Source organism: Hirundo rustica, chromosome 3 (assembly GCF_015227805.2).
Source record: "Hirundo rustica isolate bHirRus1 chromosome 3, bHirRus1.pri.v3, whole genome shotgun sequence".
Classification (NCBI taxonomy): Eukaryota; Metazoa; Chordata; class Aves; order Passeriformes; family Hirundinidae; genus Hirundo; species Hirundo rustica.
Genome location: NC_053452.1, coordinates 34,951,710 through 34,976,253, shown reverse-complemented (window position 1 = coordinate 34,976,253; position 24,544 = coordinate 34,951,710). Strand labels below are relative to the sequence as shown.

General features: G+C 40.4%; 1 protein-coding gene across 1 annotated transcript in view; it reads left to right on the top strand.

Annotated features, from left to right (window-relative positions):
- Window positions 1-19,795, top strand: part of LOC120750607 (protein ELYS) — a 39,742-nt gene extending 19,947 nt beyond the window's left edge. The window contains exons 13-36 of the mRNA XM_040059481.2: window positions 1,728-1,818; window positions 1,906-1,995; window positions 2,156-2,296; window positions 3,041-3,145; window positions 3,264-3,357; window positions 3,658-3,781; window positions 3,890-3,946; window positions 5,078-5,224; window positions 5,960-6,147; window positions 6,329-6,473; window positions 6,571-6,702; window positions 7,227-7,374; window positions 7,461-7,611; window positions 8,150-8,257; window positions 8,734-8,929; window positions 9,789-9,983; window positions 11,201-11,627; window positions 12,149-12,248; window positions 13,161-13,267; window positions 14,388-14,551; window positions 15,595-17,383; window positions 18,152-18,285; window positions 18,727-18,827; window positions 19,327-19,795. Of these exons, the coding sequence (XP_039915415.1) occupies window positions 1,728-1,818; window positions 1,906-1,995; window positions 2,156-2,296; window positions 3,041-3,145; window positions 3,264-3,357; window positions 3,658-3,781; window positions 3,890-3,946; window positions 5,078-5,224; window positions 5,960-6,147; window positions 6,329-6,473; window positions 6,571-6,702; window positions 7,227-7,374; window positions 7,461-7,611; window positions 8,150-8,257; window positions 8,734-8,929; window positions 9,789-9,983; window positions 11,201-11,627; window positions 12,149-12,248; window positions 13,161-13,267; window positions 14,388-14,551; window positions 15,595-17,383; window positions 18,152-18,285; window positions 18,727-18,827; window positions 19,327-19,516 (5,124 nt within the window). The 3' untranslated portion in view covers window positions 19,517-19,795. The remainder of the gene's footprint in view (window positions 1-1,727; window positions 1,819-1,905; window positions 1,996-2,155; window positions 2,297-3,040; window positions 3,146-3,263; window positions 3,358-3,657; window positions 3,782-3,889; window positions 3,947-5,077; window positions 5,225-5,959; window positions 6,148-6,328; window positions 6,474-6,570; window positions 6,703-7,226; window positions 7,375-7,460; window positions 7,612-8,149; window positions 8,258-8,733; window positions 8,930-9,788; window positions 9,984-11,200; window positions 11,628-12,148; window positions 12,249-13,160; window positions 13,268-14,387; window positions 14,552-15,594; window positions 17,384-18,151; window positions 18,286-18,726; window positions 18,828-19,326) is intronic.
- The last annotated feature ends 4,749 nt before the right edge of the window (window positions 19,796-24,544 follow it).

Genomic DNA, 24,544 nt, shown 5'->3' with positions numbered 1-24,544 from the left:
GCAAACACCAGCTTGCCGCACTAGACATTATTTGCTTTCAAGGAAGCGCTAAGCAGTTACAATTGTCCCCTCTACCTGACAATTTCATCACCACTTCCTCTCATTTTCCCTTCATCAGTAGGCCTTTCTTCACCCTCTCAAAACTGAGCTTTACCTCTGTAGCCTTTGCCTTGAGCTGTGGTAGCTCGATTTCCTCCTCTTAGGCTGCCCTCTTGCTGCAGCACCTGCATCACCTGTATCTCTCAATATTCCCCTCGCTCATGGGTTTTCCTTTCTTGGTGCAGCAAACTTTGTCTCTCATCTGAAGAGTTTCATGAAAGAAGGAGCTTTTGTGATGAACAGCCCATCTTTATCCAGGCAGGGTCAAAGCTGAAGGGTTGGATGGTCATCATGGGGTGGAGCAGCAAGCACGAGGAGGGGGAGAGTAGTCCTCCCACTGCCTTCATCTTCCTTTCTGAGGGATTCTTCACCAGACTGTGGAAATGTGTCAGCAAAAATAATACTTCTGCATAGTGTAATAGCTAAAACAAATTTGACAAGCTGGCCCAGCCCATAGAATGCTTATTTTGCAAGCCTGATGTAGGCTCTTAGATTCTGATTAGATTTTCTGATGTCAGCTCTGGTTGGGAAGTAACTTGGGAAAGGAAGAAATTTTATGAGGACTTTGCTGGATTGTGACCATATTGTTCAGAGACTTGTTATGCCTTTGAGCAGGGATTGACTTTGGATGCTAGAAAGAGAAATTTCAGAATTAGGTCAAGAAGCTTGGTTTGGAATTTTGTTGGCCACCCTAAGCGGCATTTGGCATGTTTCCTTGTCTGAAACCAGATTTCAGAAAACAATGGAAGTATCACACATGCATTCAAATGACAAAATGTGTAGAAATGTCTTTGAATGTAATAATTTTATTTAGAAGGCAAACATATTTTTGAATATGTTTAAAAAAAGAGACAAGAGGGAAAAAAAAAAGAAAAATGTAAAATTCAATGCAGGATCCTTTCACCTGGAAGAAATGTCTGAACACCAGCTGGAATAAGCTGGTACGTTTTTTCCCACGTGTGTGCATGTCTGTGCATTATCCTTCTGAAGGACTGCCATGGCATTAGAATACAATATTTGAACAGGCTGAAATTTCAGCCTGATAGAACTGAAATGTTTCACTTCTTTATGATACTTTAACAAACTGTAACTTAATGTTTTGGCTGTCACAGCTGCTTCATGTCTTGCTGGTCTCAGGAGCTGCTTGGCCTCAGCTTCACAGTTTCTATGCAAAGAGAGTCGTGTTTGCTCTGTCCCCTTCACGTGTTCCTGATGGCAGAGGGGTGTGCCCAGAGTGCCTCATGGGAATTAGCAGAGGGTGGTGCTGAAAAGAGTTAATTGGGACTCAGCAAATGAAGACTGAAACCCTGAGGCACAGAAACAGAGATTAGAGCTAGCCTGTGTGAAGTTGAAATGTGAGAGGAAAACTTTCCTGTGTTGCCCAAACCAGCAAGCAGTCCAGCCTGTGGCTAGAATTGAGAAAGAATCAAGAATATGGAATTAGTTGCATTGGCAAATAATGTCTGAATGAGTATCCAATTAGAAACAAACACTTCTGTCACTGGCTCAGGTACCTTCTGATTCAGAGTTACAGTATGGGTCACCAACAAAAACTCTAGTGTTTATCACAGTAAGACTTAGAGAAAAAGTGTGTGAGGTTGTGATTTGCTTTTGTCTGTTCTGTTCAGGAGGAGCAGTTAGAAGCAGTGCTGTCGGCTGCTGTGCAGACAGGCTCTTTAGAGCTTCTGACAGGATGCATTAAACACTGGACTTCTGAAGGTAATGCTGCTTCCATTGTTTTTATGTTGTGTCTGGTTTTGGGTAGAGATTGTACCTTCATGTCTTTTTTGTTTTCTCTTTTTAAAGAGCAGCCAAGTTCTGCTGTAAATCTGCGGTTTGTTCTGGAGTGGACGTGGAACAAAGTGATCTGTACAAAAGATGAACTGGACCAAATATGTGAGTACTGGTGCAGTCATGTTTGAGCCCTCGAGTCAGTGCCAGTGTATGCTGCTGGTTCTATACGTGGCTGTTTTAAGTCTCCTGGGGTTGTTCAAGTGCCCTTTGGAAGTCTGCAGTTGCTCTGCTGACTGATGGTTTCCTATTTCTCCTTGACAAGGTGTTCCGCTGTTTGACGGCTCCTGCAACTTCATTGACCCTCAGACACTGCAGTCCCTTCAGCACTGCCAGCTGCTTCTGAGCAACCTCAGCACAGTCCTGAACTGTTTTCTGACAGAAGCCCGAGAGCTTACTGAGAAAGGTTGGTGAAAGCACTGCTGGGCCTTTGGTCTGTTTGTTAGGATTTGGAAGGATGCTTGGGTTGTAACTGTGGAGACAGGAGCTGGTGTTTTTTTTGGATGGTTGGGAGAGTCAGGTTGAGCAGGAAGGAGAATCTGAGCAGTAGGGTCTTGGATTTAAGACCCTTTGAGTTCAGGGGAGCAGCTTGTTGTGGAGTTCATGAGGCTGGGTAGGGGAGGCTACACTGAATCAGCACTGAGCTGAGTGGGCACCTGGGTGGCAATTAGAGCAGCTGAGGGTGCTAATGCTGAGAAATGTTCTAATTGTTAGCTAGCAATTGATAGTTGTGTGCAAATTGCTGGGAAACATAAAGGAAGCCAAAATGTGCAATGAGTAAAGGAAGTTCCTTGAGTGTATTTGGCTTCAGGTTTTATAAATTGTTGTTGACATATTGAGAGAAAAAGAGGACTATAGTCTCTTTTGCTAAAGTAAAAATATCTGCTACATGGAAAACAAATGGAAAACTAATAGTTTTGGTTTTATTTTTCCATTTTAATCCTTAGTGATTTTGTTTCTTTGTCGTGATTGGTTTTTGTTTTGAGGGCAAATGGTGTTTTTTTCCTTCAAATTCCAAAGTGATCTAGAGGGACAACTACAATAACAGGTTTCTGCTGTTCTTGTTTATACTTGCTGTTTGTTCTGCCAAGGGAGTTTTGTAAAACGAAAGGAATTGCAAGACTCAAATCATGTTTTGTCTTTTTTTCAGGTTTTTCAGACTTGACCAATAAGCAGGTGGTAACCAGCCTCATTTCTTTGTATGCACAAGTGGTGATCTGGTTCTGTCGATCCAGTCTCCTTCCCGAGGGTTTAGGTAAGCAGAACCTGTAGTAGCAGCACACTTGAGCTTGTGTGGCTTCTGTCTGTCTGGTCCAAAGTTTTAGTTGAAAAACATGGTCTTCTTTAACTTGTTTTTACTTTATCACCTGTAGATGATCACATGCATTTGTCTAGACCTTTCTACAATTACCCTCTGATTCAGAGCTACTATACGGGTCACCGACAGAAACTCGAGCGTTTATCAAGGTAAGACGTAGAGGAAGTCTCTAGAAAGCTGCCACTGTTAGACTGTGTGAGAGTCATAATTTTTGCAGTTAAAACCCTTTGTCTGCCCTTCCTTGGCATTACTCATAACGGAGCAAGAAAGCAAACCTGGAATCCAGATGGTCTTTGCAACTCTTCTCTTGGGTTTGTGCTTTGGACTCCTTCATTGCTAAGTTCATTGTGACCTAAGGACCAGCTTTCCTCTCACTCAGAAATCAGTGACACTGGGAGGCTGCAGTGAGTGTTTTACTCTGTCCAAGCCCTTGCTCCCTTTTGTTGCAGAGGAAAATGGGATTCTGACTGCTTGATGATTGATGGAATGGTTTCCCAGTTGGGAGAGCAAGTGGAGCGGTTGTGGCGGAGGGATGAAGGCGGCACTGGGAAATACCCACCCGTGAGTTTACATGTGAGTGTTCTGTTCCCTGAAAACCCCAGCAGCAGCAGCAGCAGTCCCCTAAAGCCAGTGGTTCCGAAAGACAGGAGCATTAGAAAAGCTTTTCATCTTTCATTCCAGGCACTGCTGGATCTCTATTTGCTAGAGAGCATTGAAGAAAGTGACAAACATGCAATTGTATCCTTTCTGGATTTTGTTATTACTCCTTCAGTATGTGCACAAAAATGGTCTTACGTGTTTGTCACCTCTGTGGTTAACAACTCTTTATTGTATGCCTCAGACACAGTATGAGTGAACACATTTAGAAGAGAGTTAAGTCCTAGACAGAAGCATTGGTTTTTTTCTTTTTAGATTGGGATTTTTCTCATATCTTTAAGTGTTTTGTTGCAAATCTCTTGTCATATGAGAAACTATGTTCTCTCAGTTGTTCTCAAGATGAAAACCTCGCTTAGCTCTTCACAAATTTTAACAGAGTTCTAATTTTTTAAGGCACGCATCTGTGTAGCATATGACTGCTTGTTAGAACAATGCCCTAAATTGTATTGTTTCAGAGCTAATGGTTGTAACAGTGGTCTTCCAGTAGCTGATTTTTGCCAAAATAATTTGTTTCCCAATCCAGCTAACAGTATTTAATTTCTGTGTGCAAAAAGTGCAGGCATACAGAATAGTCATTGGGCAGAAGCCTACTTTTAGGCTGCTGGAACAGGGAGACTTGCATTCGTTTGTTGGCTAAACTGAGAAGGGAGCCTGAAGAGGTTAAGAATGGTTGTAATCCCAAGCTGCCTTACTCAGATACATCCCTAACATGTCAGAAATGTCAGAAAGGGGAAATGACACTTGGAGTGAGGGATGCACATGCAGTTTTAAACACAGTTTGCATCAGTCGGTGCTCAGTTGCATTGTAAGGGCAGCACAATTTGTGTTGTTTGTGAAGTGAGTAAATGAGGAGAACAAAACAGTTGTAGAACTTGTTTTCTTTAATAATTCAGCATTGGGTGTTCAAGTGTGTTGATTGTCCAACTGGTAGCTTCCCTGATGGAAGCAGAAGCCTGAGTTTATACCCAATATTTGCCTTTTTGATTTCCTTACAGAAATCCACAAGTGTTTGTTTCTGGAAGTTTATTCAGAATGCAGTTCTGTGATTAGGATCTGACTATTGATATAATAGGTTGTAATAGCTTAAAATGGCAAGACCAACACATTAGCATTTTCTGCCTCCTATTATTTCAATATTACTGTGTTTTGCTAAATGTTATGTGATATGTTTTTTGTCTTAGCAATTTATTCACCTTAATTAGACTCTCTCAGACAATTTACTTGCTGCTGGATATCATGCATTCCTTTCCAAATAAAACAGAAACTTCAATCGACTCCTTTCCAACTGCCTTTGCTATACCTTGGGGTCTTGTTAAGCTGATTCAAGGATTCTGGCTCCTAGATCACAATGATTATGAAGTAAGTATGAAACAGTTGAGTTAGACACACATGGCTCTGCAGAGCTGTAATCAATAAAATATTTTTTAAATTGGTACTTGGATATAAGGAACCTGGTGGAGCATAAGAAGCTTTTTTGTAACACTGCTCTGACATCTTCAGCAATAAGTTATGATTTGAAATTTTGCTTTGACTACTTTGACAGAAATTTGATAAAGAAGTAATCAACTTTAATAGTGCAAAGGAGTAAAGTTGATTACAAGGGAGTAATCAACTTAATATTTGAATTTTCAAAGCTGTCTGTGGTTAGGTTTTCAGCAGATTGGTTGGGCACTGTTTCTAAGAGAGTGGTTTGGATACTTGAAGCATGCCTGCAGAAGTGACTTTTCATCCTGTTCTTCCTAGGTTTAGGTTGTTCTTTGCCTGTCACCATAAGAATACAATCAATTTGTTTCTCAAGCAACTTATTATCTAGTAATGTATTTATAAAGAGGAATGTTTGTACACAGAGTTTTGTTACCTTAGAAAGGTCTGAATCATTCCTTTTAAGACATTCACTTTGTTCTGGGTGGCTGATTATTTTTTTCTCCTGCAAGTACTGAAGAATTTTTACTGGTATGTCCTGGATCCCGTATTTTGTTAGTCAGACATCTTAAGTTTGTCTAATGCTCGTCCAGCCTTGCTGCAGAAAGTTTTGTCTGTGTTTGTTGCACGGGTGTGTATCTGTGGTAATACAGCTGCTCTCAACTTGTCCAGAATTCCCTGGCCCTGCTCTTCCATCCAGCTACGCTCAAGACCGTGCCATGGCAGCACATGAGGATCATTCAGTCCCTCATGTGCCAGGGGGAGCACAGGCGAGCCCTCCGGTACATCCAGATGATGAAGCCGTCGATGTCCAGCAGCAGTGAGGTGCGGCTGTTCCTCACCGTCCTGTTGTCCAACAGGTGAGGAAATCTCCCACTGTTTTGGCATTCAGATATTGGGAGAGGTGCAGAAGTGATGGTACAAATGGGGCTCTCCTCCATTTCCTTTGATCTTTGAATGAATGAATGAATGAATCCCCTCCCTGTGGGGGGTCTTTTTGGCTCCAGTGTTCCCATTCCTTTCCGTGTCCAAAACCACCAGGTGCATGGTGGAGGCTTGGGGTCTGTTGCAACAACACACCACAAAGCTAAACATAGAAGAGCTGCTGAAGCACATGTATGAAATCTGTCAGGAGATGGGGCTCATGGAGGATTTGCTGAAGCTGCCCTTCACAGACACAGAAAAAGTGAGTTTGGTGAAGAAACAAAAAAATCTTCATTGTCTCTTTGGCAAGAGAAGGGGCAGAATTGTAATCGATGTTTGAAACGTGTTGTTTCTCACAGGAGTGTTTGGAGAAGTTTTTACAGACCAAATCTGGTGTTCAGAGCCATGAATTCCTCTTAGTCCACCATCTGCAGCGTGCCAACTACATCCCAGCACTCCAGCTGAATCAGACCATGAAGGCCAGTCTGACGGTAAGGGTAGACATCCTGCTGTGTGAAATTATGAGTTGACTCTAGTTAAAAAAGTTTGTGTGCCTTTGAGGAATAAATACATAATCTTTCTTTTCATTCAGATCTCAGATCCCTCTGTTATTTACGGTTTAGGTTATGGAAGTTGTTTTTGTTACATGTTTCTGTGGAATGAAAAGCATGTTGTATGCCATGTCTTGCATCTTGCTTTTTACCTGAGAGCAGTCTAGGTGCTCCGCAGGTAAAATTTTGCCTTTCGGCTTTTAGTTGTGGGTTTTGGAGTTTGTTGGGGTTTTTATGCTTTTGTTTTTTTAACTAGTCTTCCTTGAACTTATCCAAAACTACCAGGTGAAGTTGATGTGTACTCCTGGGTGGAGCTTGGAACTTGCTGTGGCTTTGTGCAGTGGATTTGTCCTCCTTTGTCTGTAGGGCAAATTTGGGCCTTAGTAAGAAAGAGCAGAGATAGTGCTGTGCAATGAACTTCTGGTAAATTGTTAACTTCTTGCTTTACACGTTTCCTTTGTCAGAATGATCGTGATCCTCGCTTGAGGGAGAGAGCAGTTGCCAGAAATTCTCTGTTAGACCAATATGGGAAGATCCTTCCCACAGTTCAGAGGAAGCTGGCAGTAGAGAGAGCCAAGCCGTACCGTTTGCCTTCATCGGTCTTAAGAGAAGGTAATTTTAGAGAAAGGAAACATGATGTGCAGCCAGCCAGCGCTTTGGGTGCACAAGGCTGATCCTTCTCCCTCTTGGTTTTACAGTCCCAAGGCCAAAGCCATTATCAACAGCAACAAGGCAGGCTAATGCAGGAAATGTGCATACAAGAGCAACTTTCATCAGTAAAGTTTTGTCCAAAATTGGAGAAGTATGGTTAGGAAATGAGCAGAAAAAAAATATCTCACAATATGATAGGTAAGCAGCCTTTTTCTAAAAGTTAGTCTTGAGCTGTGTTTGAAAAGGGAGGTGGCGAGTGAGTGGTAGAGGGGAAAAGAATTCAGTTTGAATTGTGTTAGTTTTTTTGTGGGAAGGTGCACATGAATAAAGCTTTGTTTAGCCTTTTTGCACATACAGTGTATAAGATCTAAGAATCAAGTCATCCTAAGTAGTGTTTGTAGAGTTTTTTGCTATGATAATATTCTCTATACAAATACATGTATTTTCATTAAGGCAGACGTGTTTACGGTGTTTAAGACAGCTGATACTCAAACTGTTTGTCACTACCGTGAAGCTGTTGGTGTGCCAACTTTTATAGACTTGTTTGTGTGATCACATAGTAATCTTTTACCAGTTCCTGTTTGGTTATTTAAAAATAAGCGGAATTACAGAGTGGAGAAGAGACTTGTAATTGTCAGGTGATTGTTCTACATGGGATATAGTTTAATAAACTTTAATTTGGTGTGGCTGGACTTTGAGGGAATGAAAATCAGCTGTGTTTTTGTTTTCCTTCTAGTCCTAGAACTACAGAGCCAGGAGTCAGTACACATCCTCTCCCTGGTGCAGAGTTGCCTGATGCATTTCTTGGGACGCCTATTACAAAACTTTCTCAAAAGTGTAAAAGGTATAGTAGATCTACAAACTTTATATTTCAAAATGGTGTTGTTTATCATGTATATACATGTGCATGTGTGTATGCTTTTTTTGTTTACCACGCATTCTGTTGCATTTAGTCCTGTATCTCAAAGAAAAAATCAACTTAGGGACAAAATTAGGTGGGAAATTTGAAATGGTCCCTGCATTGAAATGTAGATGAGTTTTCTCCACTGCTGAGAGCTAGGTCACTTGTGCAGCTTAAATTTGGGGTATTCTTATGTCCGACATAGGGATTTAGGGAATTAGGTATGAAATGTAAAGAAATAATGAAAAAATGCCCCAAAGTGCCTGTCACTTGTTTGTGGGACTACTAGGTCACCCCCAGCAGTGAGGTTGTATTTCTTGTTCATCCTGTGTTTTTGTTCTGCATCATCTGAGATGATCACAGTGTGCTTTATTCATTTCCTTAATGATGTTCCTAGTTTAAATTGTGTGTTTTAACAGGTTGCTGGATTTGGTGGTTCGTCCTGTTCCTTCCCGCTCCGTGGCACAGGATGAGAGCCGGCAGACCCCATGCACGGCTTCTACTTCTTTTGTGGCATCCAGCCCCCTGAGATCAAACACACATCACTCCAGCTCCCACAAGAACCTGCCAAGAGCATCAGAGTTGAATTTACTGGAAACTCCTCTTGTGGTCAAGGTTTGTATTTTAAGAAGTCAGTACCAGGCAACGAAATTAAAAACTTCGGAGGTTTGCTTAAAGTGAAATAATCAAAGTTTTTAGTAGAAATGCTTCTGGATTGAAATTTTCAGTATGCATGTGGTTATTGTATACACAGCCCTTTTGGAAGCAGGAAGTTTGGTAATAGTAAATTTTTAAGCAGGAAGATGTAGTTTTCAGCTGATTGCAGTGGAGAGCTTATTCCATAGCTTTGTGAACCAAATTTATTTTCATTGTATGGAACAATTCCATTTTTCCACTTTCTTCTTATGAAGTACCATCCACACCAATGAACTAGCTTTATCATCCTTTGAAACCGTTTCAATACTGTAAAATAATCTGGGCTAAGAACAGCTGAATGCTTCTACATGAAGATTTGTAGGTATTTTTGCAGCAGTGTCACTTCCTCTTGTGTGCAGCTGATTAATTAGTGAAAAAAAATCTGTGCCTATTGCTTTGCAGAATTGCTGTCAGATGCAGCGATTGAAAACCCTGTTGTGCACAGTAAAGTTGAAACTGTGTGCCTTTTATAAGAGCATTGTAGGAATTACAAAAATTAGTGGGATAGGGGATAAGCTTGCAGAAATCAAGATGTCATATCCTTATTTCCTGAAGAAGTAATTTTGAAAAATAACTTTTATTTTGTTGGCATTACAAAGACAAACCAAGGGAAATATAAAAAGCATGCATTTTTATCTTTAAAATGTTGGTATTTTTGGAAGAATAGTGCATAGGGAAAACTTTCTGTTGTTGTAAACCCGGTTCGTAATTAAAGTACAGTCTTCTGTTTTGAAGATTTAACTGGTATTAATTTAAGTGTTTTTATTTCTTTTCCTAGAGAGCTAAAGTTTCGGCCACGTCTTCTGGTTTTCCTGGGTTTACTCCTCAGTCTATTCTCAGGTCCAGCCTTCGCACTACACCCCTAGCAACTCCCTCTGCATCCCCAGGACGATCAGTTACTCCTCCTCTACGTGCAAAGGAACCTAGAATATCTTTCAGGGAAGAGAGCTCACATGCAAAATGGACTGTTGGGGTAAGCTGGGCTACAGTTACTGAGTTTTGCAGATATGCTGTGACTTGATTTAATTTAGACTTAAAAGTCTGCCAAAACTCCCTATACTGAGAATCTGGATTGTGCATCAAGAATGGCAGAATTTGATTTAAAAAAAAAGATTGTGTTATGCTAGACATTCTGTGACATCATGTTCTTGCAGGATCATATTCATAACAAACATCAGGGACCTTGGTGGGTTTTATTCAGATATTGTTAGTACCTCTGTTTGTTCAGAATGTTAGTTCGCCTTTCAGCTGTACCTTTTCAAATAGTAGTGTTGTAGGAAAGTAAGGAATATAGCTGTGGAGTCTCTTGCTTGGGTTTGTTAAATTTTTCAAATTGAATATCTGGGAAAGTAACAAAAGTCAGAAAGATTCCATTGACTTTCAGCCTGTCTTTTTGCAATGTTTGGTTTACTTAAATGATGGTAAAAAGAGACTCCTGATGAAGAGAACTCTAGTGTTTTGTTCTCCCGGCCCTAAAATTCTCAGGATTGCTTCTTGCCTTGCACCAGGGAGAGCATCCATGTAGTTTTCAAATGCAGTGGCTCCATCAGACCAGCTGTGATCCCTTTTGCTCTTACAGCTGTGCAGCTGGATTCTGTGGTTCAGCCCATCAGGCAGTTGCCAGCACAACGCACCCAAATCAGGGGCACACCAGGGGCATGTGCTGCTAACCCATGTGTGAGTAGCTCATGTATGTTACAAGGAGTTACTCAGTTGTACCAAGATATGCTCTCTCCTGTATGAAATTCTTACTAATAGTGGCACTATGGCCAGATTAATTTCCTTGTTCCATGCCACAGGCATAGTTGAACACCAGCATATTTTAGTAGTGCATATGTGTTTGAAGGGATGAGCATAAAACAGAGAAGTTTTGAGTTAGGATTTTATTAGGCAAAGCTTTGTCTTCTTTGAAAACACACTAGTAAACCCAGTGAAGAGCCTTGAGATGACATTATGAGCAAGATTGATTTAATCTTAGTTCTTCAATGCCGTAGAAACTCAATAAGCAATCTAAAGTGTGATTAATTTTTACACTCAGCCTTAAATGTAAGATAGTGCAAGAATGAGAATTAATTTTTCATTGCCTCACTAAGGGGATGTGTAACTTAGAAATATCAGTATTTGTTGGGGTTTTTTTGTTTTGCTTTGACAAAAAGCAGACTCATGTTGCTGATCTGAACTTTTTTTTAGGTGACAGAAGATGATAAAGCACAATTTGGAGCTTCATCTGAGCATCATCATGGTTTGGTGGAGGATGCTTGGTCTGAAAGCAGAGTTAAATCAAGTCTGTTTACCCTGAGCAATCCTGGGGAAGATTGTGCTGAAGTTCAGGAGTCTTCAGGAAGCGTACCTGGAGATGATTTGGAGAAGATGGATGTCAGTAAGGAAAACAGTAACTTCTCTGTCAGATCAGACCAGACAACTTTGGAATATCATGATGCAAAATCACCTGGTGATTTTGAAGATGATGTCATCTTTATAGCTGCTAAACCAGCTAATTCTTCCACTGAAGAAATGGTTGATGTTCAAGAATTAGAGAAGGAGGAAGAAAGTGAAATGGTTGAGGATAAACCTTTGCAGATGAAGCAACCAGATCCTTCAGGACGAAGAAAAGAAGGTGTGTTTCGTCCTATGATAACCTAAGTTTCTGAATTTTTCAAATGTCTCCAAAAGATTGAATTACTGATGACTGCAGCAGTTAATGATTTTTCACAAGTGCCCTAGGCTTCTAAAATTACCTCTATGTTTAAAGTCTTTTTTTAGGTATCCTGGACCTTATGAATGTATACTTTCCTTGGCTGACATTTTTTGTGTGTAGCTGCAGCTGAAAGGCAACAGTATGGGAGTTTTGAAAGGGATACATATTTAAAACTTTGGCTTCTGGTTATGTTTTGGGGGTACTTCTATAATATGCAGGAGTTTTTACATTGTTTGACTGAAATTAGGCATCAGACTTCTTGTTCTACTGGAAAGTAGAACACAGGCCATCTGTGCATTTGAAGTGTTGGTACAGCATTATTTTGTTAAATCCCTGTCCTAGATGAAATGCATAAAGGATCACTTTAAATTCATATGAACAGTTTAAAAGAAGTGATGTTGAGTGCAACAGGGAAGTAATCCATCTGTTCATTTTTGTAGGATTTGTGGAAGAATCAAATGTTGAATGTCATACCCTTCCTGAGCATAAGCTGGTATTTAAAGCTGCTGAGGCTGCAACTTCTGGGGCTGGAAATGAAGGGTGAGCTTTTGAAGTAGATACATCTTTGGGTTCACACAACAAAGCTGCTGGCTTTTCTGTGTTGGAAAATTGATTTTGACCTGGGATTAGTTCTTTCCTCTGTTCTTATATGTAAGGTCTGTTCCATTCTGTCTGTGACCATAAGTAATCTGGCATGAATGTAATGCACATTGACTGGCTGTCAATTTGAGCCTTTTTTCTCAAATCATTGTAGACCCCAAAGTATGATGATAAAGACTTCATTCAAAAGTCCCATACAGACCTTGTGAGAGTTACTTAGCAGATGCTGTGAACATAAGCCCTGTTTCTTTTCTGAAAATTGTGTAGTTAAAAATTAATCCTGACATTCCTGTAACTTCAGTGGGTTTATTTTGGAGTTTGAATGTTTTCCGACAGTTTTTTTTATACTTAATTTTTGTTTTCTGTATGTGCTCAACTAGCATCTATTTGTTTATGGAAAGGGAAGCCATCTTCACACCAGGTACTTTAAAAGCCACAACTGCTGAGTGATAAAGACAGAATGTCAGCAATGAGAGAACCTTTAATTTCAAGCGGTGACTGTCACCTGTACAGACTTCTGTTCAGTGGGTTCTGAACCTCTGTTATTGTAGTTGCCCTCTTTCTACAGAAGACAAATAATACATTATTCTCTAATACACCTCTGTTATATTATTATCTAGTATTGGAGAGCTGGAAAGAATATTAAGTACTTATTTTCCTGCATAAAATTAGTTACAAAATGAATTACAAATTGAGTCACAAATTGAATATGTTGACAGAAGAATTTCTGTTTTTTCTTGTATTTTTTGTGCTTTGAAACTTGAAGATTTTGCAGTGAGAAAGTAACTAGTAAAGTTCTTAAAGGTTTGTTTCCAAGCTTTATGATGAATTTCTCTCTTTCTTTTCATGAAGTGAAACAACCTTCCAGGAGTCTGAAATGACCTCTTCATCAGAAGAAAAAGCCATACTGGTTGCAACAGATCCACAGCTTGCTGACTCCCCGGAGGCAGACAGTGAATGTATGTTGGAAATGTTCTGTGTCTTAGGGTAGCAGAGCTCCTCGAGTGAAATGTGTAGTTTGCCATTCCAGTGTAGGTGTCTTAGACTGAAATAGTAGTAGCATGTTACTGCTAACTTTGATTAGAGAGAACACCCTCCTTAAAGAAAGTCCTTGTAGAAAGTGCATAGTGAATCTTTTCATTCTTGATCAAAATACTGAGATACTGGTAGAACTTAAAGTATTATAAGGAGAGATCAGTATTTATTTTAACGTTGCATCCTCAGTATTCAGACTGAAGCAACTGTGTACCAGTGTGCCTTTCCAGCTACATTTTCCTCTTTTTGTCCGTCTATGGACTTGACAGCTGATTTCCTTCTCCTTCTTTCTTGCTTTGGGGCTGTATCCTTTACCCGATCTGTATTTGTAGCTGTCACAGTTTAAACCCAGTCGACAACTAAGCCCCACACAGCCACTCACTCATTTCCCCTGGGTGAATGGGGGAGAGAATTGGAGAGCTAAAGGTGAGAAAACTCATGGGTTGAGATAAAGACACCTTAATAGGGAAAGCAAAAGTCTTGCATGCAAGTCAGGCAAAACAAGGAATTGATTCACCACTTCCTGTTGTCAGGCAAGTGTTCAGCCATCTCCAGGAACACAGGAAGATGGGTCATGGGAAGACAAACACCATAACTTTGAATGTCTCCTGCTTCTTCCTTTTTTCACCTGCCTTTTATGCTGAACATGATGCCATATTGTATGGGATGCCAGTTGGGGTCAGTTTTCCCAGCTGTGTCCCCTCCCATCTCCTTGTGCACCCCCAGCCCACCCACTGCTGGCATAGTGTGAGAAGCAGGAAAGGCCTTGGCTCTGTGTAGGTTCTGCTCAGCAGCAACTAAAACATCCCTGTTACCAACACTGCCTTCAGTACAAACCCAGAATAGAGCAGTACCAGCTACTATGAAGAAAATTACTATCCCAGCCAAAACCAGCACAATATTTCTAGCTTTTGGAGAAATCCCAGTATATGTGGTAGGATGGAGAACCATATTGTTGGCTCTTGCTAGCTTTGTTACTTCTTTTTGCTTAAACTTACGTCACTTATATAAAGGTTAAGGTAAAATTACATAAATCTCTTCTAGCTGTGATAAGTATCCATGACAGTGAGGACATGGTCAGTACTCCATCTGAAAATCGCCTTGAGGAGGTCAAGTGTGTGGATTTACCTGAGGAATGTAACCCTGAAGCAGCTGAAGTTGAAGAAGTCTCTGTTTCTAACAATCCTCCAAAAACTGAGGAAATTAATGTAAGTAAACTATTTTCCCATTTTCTACAAAATAGAAAACAGTTTGCAAATTGAGGACAGACCTGTTCTACTGACAGTTAGGAGAGACTCAAAAATGTGTTTGTTTCTTGAGCTACTTAACACAAGTTTAAAACCTGTGTTGTAAGGGCTGATGTGTTTTTCTCTTCTGCATTTTCTGTTCGTATAACATGAATGGAACCTGTCAAGACTTAGGCTTAGAGAGCAAACAAAACCAAAATAAAAGCCAAAACTATTTTTTAAAACACCTAGGCATTAGTTTGATTTACTTGAATTCAAACTCTTTTATTTCATGTAAAAAAATACTTTTAAAGGCAGTAAGTTACAGGAGCAGCTTCTTTGTACTGGTAACCATTGCAAAGAAAAAGATGTGGGACCCAAACTCAGAATTATTTAGGTGCATATGTCCTTTACTGTTTGTTCCTTCTTAACGTAAACAGAATTCCCAGTAATGAGCTCATTTTGGTTTCAAGATATTTCTTCAAGAGATGGAGGTATTTAGAAAGCATATGTTATCTCACGGAACCCAAGTGACTCCTCCAAGTGTCACGTTGAGTTGTTGGGTGTGATCCCTGGCCAGTGTAAGTGCTGCAGTCAGAACTATCATGAGTGAAGCTTTAAGCATTGAGGACCCAATTGTATTTTGGGCATATGCCTCCACCCTGTTGGAGGCAGAGTGGCTCACTCTGGCTGTGGAGCAGTGCAGAGGCCACTGCAATGTGATGGTCACTGGTGGTTGTGTGCACACCTTGTGTTGGAAAACTGCTCCTGGACATGGGTGGTGGCAAATGGTCACTTCTGAACAGAAACAGCAGAAACAGAGTGTGTGAATTGCACACAGGGACTGCTCTGATCCCTGTGCCTCAAATCCATAAGCTCTCAGCTGTAAGGTAGTACAGAGTGTGTACGTATGTTTCACATTCAGGGGTGATCGGAAGGGAACTGTGCTCAGTTTCATCTAGCTCAGTGTGAAATTAGTCTGTTTGCTACTGAACAAAGCATTAACAGACATTTTTTAACTTTAGGTTATAGAAGATACCTCAGAACCAACACCTGAAACATCACCATATAGTGAGCTAGATCCATCAAGCGACCTTCAGTATAGCTATGAAAATATAGAGGAACAGTTTGCATGTGATTTGCCTGATAATAAAGACAGTGAATGTGATGCAGCTGAGGGAGATGGAGACCTTTTTCTATCTCAGAGTAATTTTACCTTAGTTTTGGAAGGAGAAGAAGGGGAAGCAGAGATGGGAGACCCTACATCAGTAGATGCTTCTAAACCAGATGACACAACAGAAGAAAAGCCTGTAACCAATTTAGAAAATACTGAAAGTCAGGAACATGTTACAAACTCAGTGTCCACTGTAACTGGTGATCAGGAATCTCAAAATATTGCAGAGTCACTCCCATATGTGCCTGAACCTATTAAGGTTGCCATTGCCGAGAACTTACTGGATGTAATCAAAGACACGAGAAGTAAAGAATTTACGTCTGAAGTTGTAGAACAATCTATTCATGAAACCATAGGTAAAAAGGTAACGAGATTCCAGAAGGCAAAAGCTCCCTTAACACCTGTGCTAGAAGCAGAGGGAGAGGAAACCAGCAGGCATCATTATGGCATTGCTCCAAGAACACGCACAAGGGGACAGCTGGGTAGAAGTCCAGGTGTCCTGTCTGCAGGCACTCAGCAGCTGCTGAAGACAGACAGCCCAGCTCTGCTCGGACTGTCTCCTCGGAGAAGCACCAGGCGAACAAAAGAAGCACCTGAGACTCCCAAACTCCAAACAGAAGAAAATGCTCAAGAGCAGCAAATACCTGTGACGCCTGTTACTCCTAGGAGAGGTAGGAAACCTAAAGTGTCTAATTTAGAAAAAACAGAAAGCAGCCATTCTGATGGACAAACCTTGTCTGACAGTACGCGGCCTGTTACTCCCAGAAGAGGATTAAGGAGAGTAAAGGAAGCTGCACCTGAACTCCAAGAAGAGGCTAATGAGGAAACGCCTCTTGCTGAAGGCAGCATTGTTGCTTCTTTTGCTTCCAGAAGGACTAAAGGAGGAAAAAGTTCAGCTGGAAATCCAGAATCTGTCAAGACTGATACTGATCATAAAGTAAAACCAGCAGTCAGTCCCAGTAGAAGTGCAAGAAAATTGAAAAGCTTTAATTTACAGTTTACTGAAGATACTGTCAAGGATCAACAGGTGCAGCTTAGTGACCAACTCCTTTTACCTGTGCCAGGTAAAAGAGGCAGAAGAAGAAAGATTAGTTCATCAGAAATTTCAGAAAATTCTGATCTTGATGGGTCTAAAACATCGCTTCCTCAAACAGAATTTAAGCTTCCTGTCACGCCTAGAAGAAGCGCTAGGAAGGCGGCACAGAACCTCTTAGCAGATCCAGAGTCTACCTCTTCTCAGGAAGACATACATTCAGGTGTGAAAGTAGAAGTCCTTGATACTCCTAAGAGAAGAACTAGAAAACTGCCACTCGAGAATCCAGAAAAAGTGGATACTCATGAGCAAACTCCTGCAGAGCCAAGCGAGGAGCCAGCTACACCCAGGACTACGGTAGGGAGAGGGCGTCGAGGCAGGAAGAGGAGATCAATGTCTGAGGAGACTTCCCAAGGACCTGGTGGCAGTCCTTTGCTGCTCGAAGACATAACCCCCTCAGGACGTGATCAGACATCAGGAGCTCTGACAGATCGTGTTACAAGAACCAGGTCCCGCAGGACTGCCATCCGTCAGAAACTGTCTGTTGAGGAAAATGAGGCTTTCCTTTTCTCTCCTCCTCTCACAAAGCTGACAAAGAAATTTGAAGGTAGGGTGCACTATGTTTATATGCAAAATAGGGCATATCCTCTTTTTTAAACCACAGAAAAGGCTGAGGATGGCTTTCAGTATTGTAAAGAATATGAGAAATAGTTTGCCAAGATGCAGTTCATCTTCTGGCTGAAGTCTGTGTGACTGCCTGCTTAGTTCTGGTAGAAACAGATTATGAAGTGGATCTAAGCTGTGAAATGAAATTTAAGCTATGTTTTTGTAAGGAACTTAATTTTTGTCAGATTTTGAAAACCAGAGATTACTTGTGAATATGTGATCGCTATCCCTTCTCCCCCAACAGAGAAATAAAGGATGTGTGCTTCCAAGTTCTGTTCAGTTTTCGAGTTCAGATGAGCTGCATCTTGCAACAAACTTGGGCAGCTGTTTATTATGTGATTCTGTTTCATGAGTGTGTACTTGATCAGTGAAATTAGTGTACAGAGGAGTCTTTTAGTTAGAGTACATGATAAATTTTTTTGAGATGTGTAAGGAACTGTTGATGCCTCTGGAGTGTAGTATCTTTGATTATGTTAGGTGCACGTAAAATCACTACACTCGCTTCGGGTTTTTTTCCTCTATTTTTGGTAATAGAATAAATCCCAAGAGGCAGTTACTAGGGGGGGAAAATGCCTTTGCATGCAATGTTTATAAAGCTGATGGGACTTTTATTTTTGGAAGCTATGGTGCTCTTACTTGTCAGCTGTAATTTAATAATGTCCCTTATGTATAATGTATGTGCATGCTAACAGTGTGTTTGTCATTTTAGCTGGAAAAACAGACCATCCTGTGCAGTTTAAGGATTTAGATCCAGATTTGTCTTCTCAATTTGTCTTTTCACCCCCTCTTTTGAGGTCAAGGAGAAAAAATGTAGCTAACATTTCCCGAATTGTGAAAGAAGCAGTAAGTAAAACTCCGGTTGTCCTATGTTCTTGATTTTAATTTTGTGCCATTTTTTGAGCTAGTGCTTTGCAATGCTTTGCCTTTTTCATTGGAAACATATCTAAAAAGAACTTTAAATGAATCAACTAAAACTTTTATTATTTTTCTTCATGAAAACTAGCTATGAAAGTCAGTTTTGAATGTAAATCAAGAATTGATAAATACTGTTTTGCCTTTAACAAAAGGCACAGTGGCTCTCTTTAAACTTACTTGCTATGTTATCTGTTAATTTCAGAATTTTAACTTTTGGGATGGTAAAATAATTGGATGTGGAAGGTTTGTTTTTGCAAGCAAAGGGTACTTTTGGAAATAACTTTGGCATGATTTCTTAATGAAAAAAACATTATTCCATAGAAGTCTAAGAACTTGTTAATGAGTAACATTTTTGTTGTCTTAACATAGGAGCTTCCAGCTAAAGAGGAAGAGGATATCAAATCCATAGAGTCGGGGGAAAAGCAAAAATTGAAGAGAGGTAGAACTCCAAAAATGAAGAAAGCAAGCAAGTATGAAATAAGTTATTTGCATTTCCTAATGTTATGGTGATTCATCCGTTAAGTACCTAAGCACTTCTTCTTCTCTTGGTTGTGCAGGTCTTCTCTCACTTTATCAGCCATGTCCAGCTTCCTGCTCTAATACACAGCTTTTCCCCATTTAAGGGTTTGATTTGCTAATGGAAATGGAAAAGGGAGGGAACAGAAAAGAGGTGGTTACTAATTGCAGTGGTGACATTGCAATGCTTTTGTGTTGGCTTATTCCACCTTATGAAACCACACTCTTCCAGTTTAGTTTCTCATAAAAGGTGGGAAGTGGCCAGACAATGAGTAAAGGGAATGAATGCAAAATTAACCTTATTTTTGCACCTTTTCTGCCTTGGTTCTATCTACAAAGAAGTCCAAGCAATTTTTTTTTTTTAACTGTTTTTGGAATTCCATGTCATTTTTATCCTCGATTTAAATACTGTCAGTAACGAAAAATTGATTTGATGCCCGTCCTTCTTTCCAGATCCACAAAAGAAGGTTCTTGGTCACCTCCACCAGTCGAAATAAAATTCATCTCTCCTTTTGGAAGTCCAGTGGATGGAACAAAAACCAAACAGAAAGAAACTACAGACGCAGCAGGGAAGACCCTAAGAAAGAACAAAAAAAGACTGTCTAATTTTCCAAAGCCAGTTGTGCGCCGGAAGATGCTGTAACTGTTTTTTTTAAGTTTATAATGTACACCACTGTTTGTAAAGTCATCAAAATTGTGTGAATTAGTAAAAAGAAGAAAAACCATCTAATTTGGAAGAGATAATTTATATAAATTATTGTAAAATTTCATTAAAAAATGGTCTTCGGTAAGTAACTCCATATGGAGTGTGATTTCCTCAGTCAATGCAGTTTTCTATTTTATATTAAGACTTCATACATTTATATAATATGTAAATACAGCTTATTTTAGGAATGTGAAATAAAAATGTATACTTCCCAATGTGCTTACTGTCTGATAGCTTTTTGAGGGAATATTGGGTTGAATGACCTGTATAGCTCAGAACTTTTAAAGTTGGTTTGTGGGAGTTACAGACTCTCCCAAGTGATTCCAAAAGCTTTTTAAAAGTTTGTTTAGAATTCCTATAACAAGTAAACATTTTAAACATACTAGTTTTAATTTTAAAATTGTTTGACCTTCTGGCACAAATAATTGGACTTACAATACAAACTGGTAATTCCTTACATTCACGGTTAAGTTGTACTGTATTGAAGTCAGAATGTAAACAATTGTGTTTTAATCTGTGCAATATTTCTTTTTTTGTATTTGTCTTAAACTTTGGGAAAGCTGCTCTTTAGTTCATAAAACCAGATCACACCTCAGATGTGTCATTATTTCTTCAGATTTGTTGTCAGCAAAAAGTTGTATGTACAGAGGATGTGATGCTTACAATAGCAAATCAGATTTAAAGGGATACTACCCAGATACTTTGAAATTCAAGCCAAAATTATTTTCATAATGACTGCTACTATAATTGAAATACTTATTGTCTGTAAACATGCTTTGCAGTATTTGAAACCTGCATATCACAGCACTGAAAACCTGATGGTAAAACCTATATAATAGCCTGCAAAAGGTACAAAAATGGACAGAAATCTTAGTTACAAACTGTGTTTTTTAATAATTGTTTCATTAACTGTCTTGGGTTAAGGAGTATATGTCCCTATAAAGTTTCAATTTGTATAAATAAAGTCACAAACCTATTCTTTTAAAAGCAGACATGGAAGTACTATTTTGATGTGCAGTCTTTTAGACAATGGATTATTTTTCTGTATGTTAATTTATATATGGATGCAACTTTGAAGACTACAGAATGGTGGAACCTGATATTAAACTTTTCAATTGGTAAAAACTGCTACAGTTATTTTAAGGCATAAGTTATTTATTAACTCACAGCTTGTACATAGTGAATGAATGTATTAATAACAGACTAACCTTGTGAAAGAAGATTTTTCTGGGGCCGTGATTTTTCTGTCTCAGAACAGATCATTCTAGGGAAGCAATTGCATGCACTTTAATATTTTTCTCCTTGGGAAAGTATTCATGACTGAATGAAAGCTTAAAAAAAATCAAATGTTTAAAATGTGAAGCTGGCAGTAAATTGAGGCCTTTGAATTAAGTTAGCAATTATTTTCTCTGTGTATTTGGTAGTTGAATGACTATAAATATTGTCAAAGAGGAAAGAGGAGGGAGATTACCAATTTTTTTTTATATTCACATTGCACAGAAGTGCAGTGAATAGCTCAGAAGATGGGATAAATGATCAAATTTTAAAAAGTAGAATAGAATGCAGATGGCAAATCTTTTTTGTAGTGTGCAAGAGTATTTGTAAAATACTCTGATTATTTTCAAATGGAATTGACTGATGGAATGTTAGTGAACATTGCTTAATAGGGTTTTAACGCATTTCTGTCATTTATACTTATATATATGTATATATTTTGGTATGAAAATTACTTAGAACAAATGAAAATATAGCATTAGCTGATTTTATTAGTTTTTAGCATCTATTTTATTTACACTTCAGCTAAAATATCCTCATTTGTCTGTGCTTTGGAAGAAAGCAAGCAATAGCAAAAGACAATTTGCATTAGATTCAATAACTTCCTAAAGGTTAGCAATTTTCTAGTAACTTTTGACTTAAAAGGAGATTTAATTATGTGTTGAAATGTTTTACTTCCCCCCCCCCCCCCCTTTTTTTTTTTTTTTTGTAACTTGGATTTGGTGCATAGTTCTCCAGCGCTGACCAGTTTCCCCAAGGAGCAGTTTACAAAGGAGTATGTGCATAATGTGTAACAAGGAGTGGGAGCTGAGAACCTTGAAGGACGTAGAAGGAAATGGAAGCAAAACCAGACACTGTGACTCTCTTTAGAGCCTGAGAAAAGGAAGAAGCCTGGGAACAGTGTTAAGGTGCCAGTTCAAGGATGGTTTTATAATCAAGTGGAGAAAACAGACTTTATGTGGGTGCTTTCTGTGTAGGCTTGCTACAGCTGTGAATGATGAGTGGCAAAGATTTGCAGCTGTTTGCACATGGATCTGAGAGGGAGACAGCAGTAGTGCCAGAGAAGGAAAGGAGGGGCCTGTGAGAGGAGGTGGGATGCATTGTGGTGGATGGATGCAGAAAGCTGTGGGGGCATAGAGCTTTCCTTGCAAACAAGGTGGGAATTTCACAGGAGCTAGAGCTCACTGGTAAACAGAACATTCTGAAGTTTTTCTGTAGGAAAGTAGTTGCTTGAAGGGTATATGTTTTTATCCCCTCAAGAAGTGGTGGATGGCTGAAAGCTGAAGCCAGATTCTGCATATGTACCTTTGGGATGTAACCCCAGAGACAACTCCACTGGAAGGTTGGCCACCTTGAGACGGCAGAATTGTAGCTTTTGGGAAGAATAAAATGGGGTGCAATGGCAGATTTTATTTCCATGAAGTACACAGGAGGAGATATTGGTGATGGGTGTAGTAATAACATTAAGGGCTGTTAGAAGGTATTTTGTAAAGAAAAGAAATGTTACAGTGGAAATGGTTCTCTTGAGTTACCTCAAAACCTTTTTTTTTTTCTTCAAATATTTGTAAACTAAGGTTGATGAAAGTATTCATTCCAGGTTATAACACGAAGGAGAGGTAAATCTATTTTACTTTCAATAGCCACTCAGTTCTTGAAGTGCTAATTGATTCATGTTGACTTTATTTGCCTTAACGTTTGTACATGTCCAGTGTGCAAGTAGGGGCACAGATAACTATTTAATCCCCTATCAAAACTTTCTCTCATGGAAGACTACTCTCAGGGTTGTCAGTGCAATAAATTCGCTGCAGTTTCATTACTTCCCATGTAACTAATATATAGCAAAGTTGTTGATTTCTGGTGGGGAAAAAAGAAGTTATAGGCAGGAAACAACAATTTCTCATGAGTAGTTGGGCAATGCTTGCAACCAGTTAGTCTAAGCCAATCTGAAAATACTGAAATAACAGAATTTTAGGTAATGGGACAGTGTTTCTTTTGTTTGTACTTTTGTGCAGACTTCTGGGTTTCCATTCCAGGAATGCTTTTTTTCACCAAACAAGTCAAGATAATGAGTCTCTTTGATATGCTTGAAGATAAATATTCTGTGGTTCCTGTTGAATTAAAGCTGTTCCTAAAATAAAATGCATTTTCCAGCATTGGGCTGTGTGGATGACCAATATGTGAGGTAGAGGGAAAAATGCAAGTTACAGTTTTTGATGTATCCGCTCGGGTCAGTTCCTCCTTGGCCGTGTCATGAATCACAGCAGACATTGATGTGCTGTGCATTGCTGCAGAACTTGGTTTCAACCTGAACTGAAACATGAATTATTAGTGAATGACTGCTTGCTTGTATTTTGATACTACAACTGGGATTTTAATAACAGTGAGAGAAGGATGCAGGAGGTGGGTGTGTGATTTCTGTGAAAACTAACAGCACAAGCATATTTGACCCAGGAGTCCAGGACACAGAAAAACCTTTGCTGTTGATCTGACCTGTTGTGGCTTCCATGTGACCATGGTGTCTTCCTTAAGGACAAGACTGGTGTACTCATCTCGGTAGGACCCAACAGTTACACGGGCCAGGTAAGATCTTACTCAAATAAGCAACTGAAATCACTTTTCACTAAGGCACTGTTGTAGACTGGTCAGGGTTTTTAGCTCCTTATTTATTAACACTCTCCTAAGTGTAATGCACATGCCTGGTGTTCATGAGTTTGAAGTTTCTGTCATCCTGGAACTGAACACCAAAATGTAGCACATGCTCTCACCTGGAATCACAGAATAAACTGAGTTGGAAGGGACCCTCAAGGATCATCGAAGTCCAACTCCTGGCCCTGCACAGAGTCACATCATGTGCCTGAGAGCGTTGTTCAAGCAGTTCTTGAACTCTCTCGGGCTGGTGCTGCAGCCACTACCCTGGGGAGCCTGTCCAGTGCCCAACCACGCTCTGTGTGAAGAACCTTTTCCTGATACCCACCCGAAACCTCCCCTGACACAGCTTCAGGCCTGTCGCCCTTGTTCTGTCACTGGTCAGCAGAGAGAAGAGCTCAGTGCCTGCCCCTCTTGCTCTCATGAGGAAGTCGTTAACTGCCATGAGGTCTCCCCTCATTCTCCTCCCCGCTAAACAGACCCAGGGACCTCAGACGCTGCTCATACAGCTTCCCGCCCAGGCCCATCCTCATTGCCCTCCTCCGGCTGCCCTCCCGCAGTTCAGTACGGGTGGCGCCGTGTCCCGCAGGGCCCCGTTCCGCAGGTGCGGAGGCGCCGCTGCTCCCGGGCGGCCCCGCCGGCGGAGGCGGTGCGTGCGCGCCGCACGGGCCGGACAGCAACAGGGCCGCTGCTTAGCCGGGCCGCGGCCGTGCTGCGGGGGGCCGTGCTGCCCGGCTGCCAGGGAGTGCCGACGTGCTGCTCCGGGAAGAAGGGTGTCGGATATCGTTTTGGAGAAACAGCGGTGACAGGCCTTTCCTGCTGTGATGCTGGTTTACCGGTGTGGTGGAGAGAATAGGATCCGTAAACTGGCAGGAGAGGGTCACCCAGCACCAGGCCCTGTTGCATTGGCTGCAGGTGTTTCTGCAGTTGATCTTGTCAGGTTGCTGGCTGTAGAATCCTGTTGGAGAATTAAATGTTCCAAACCCATCTGAGTACAGCCTTGGGCAGCCTGCTCTAGGTGATGGCTCGAGCAGCAGGGCAGTT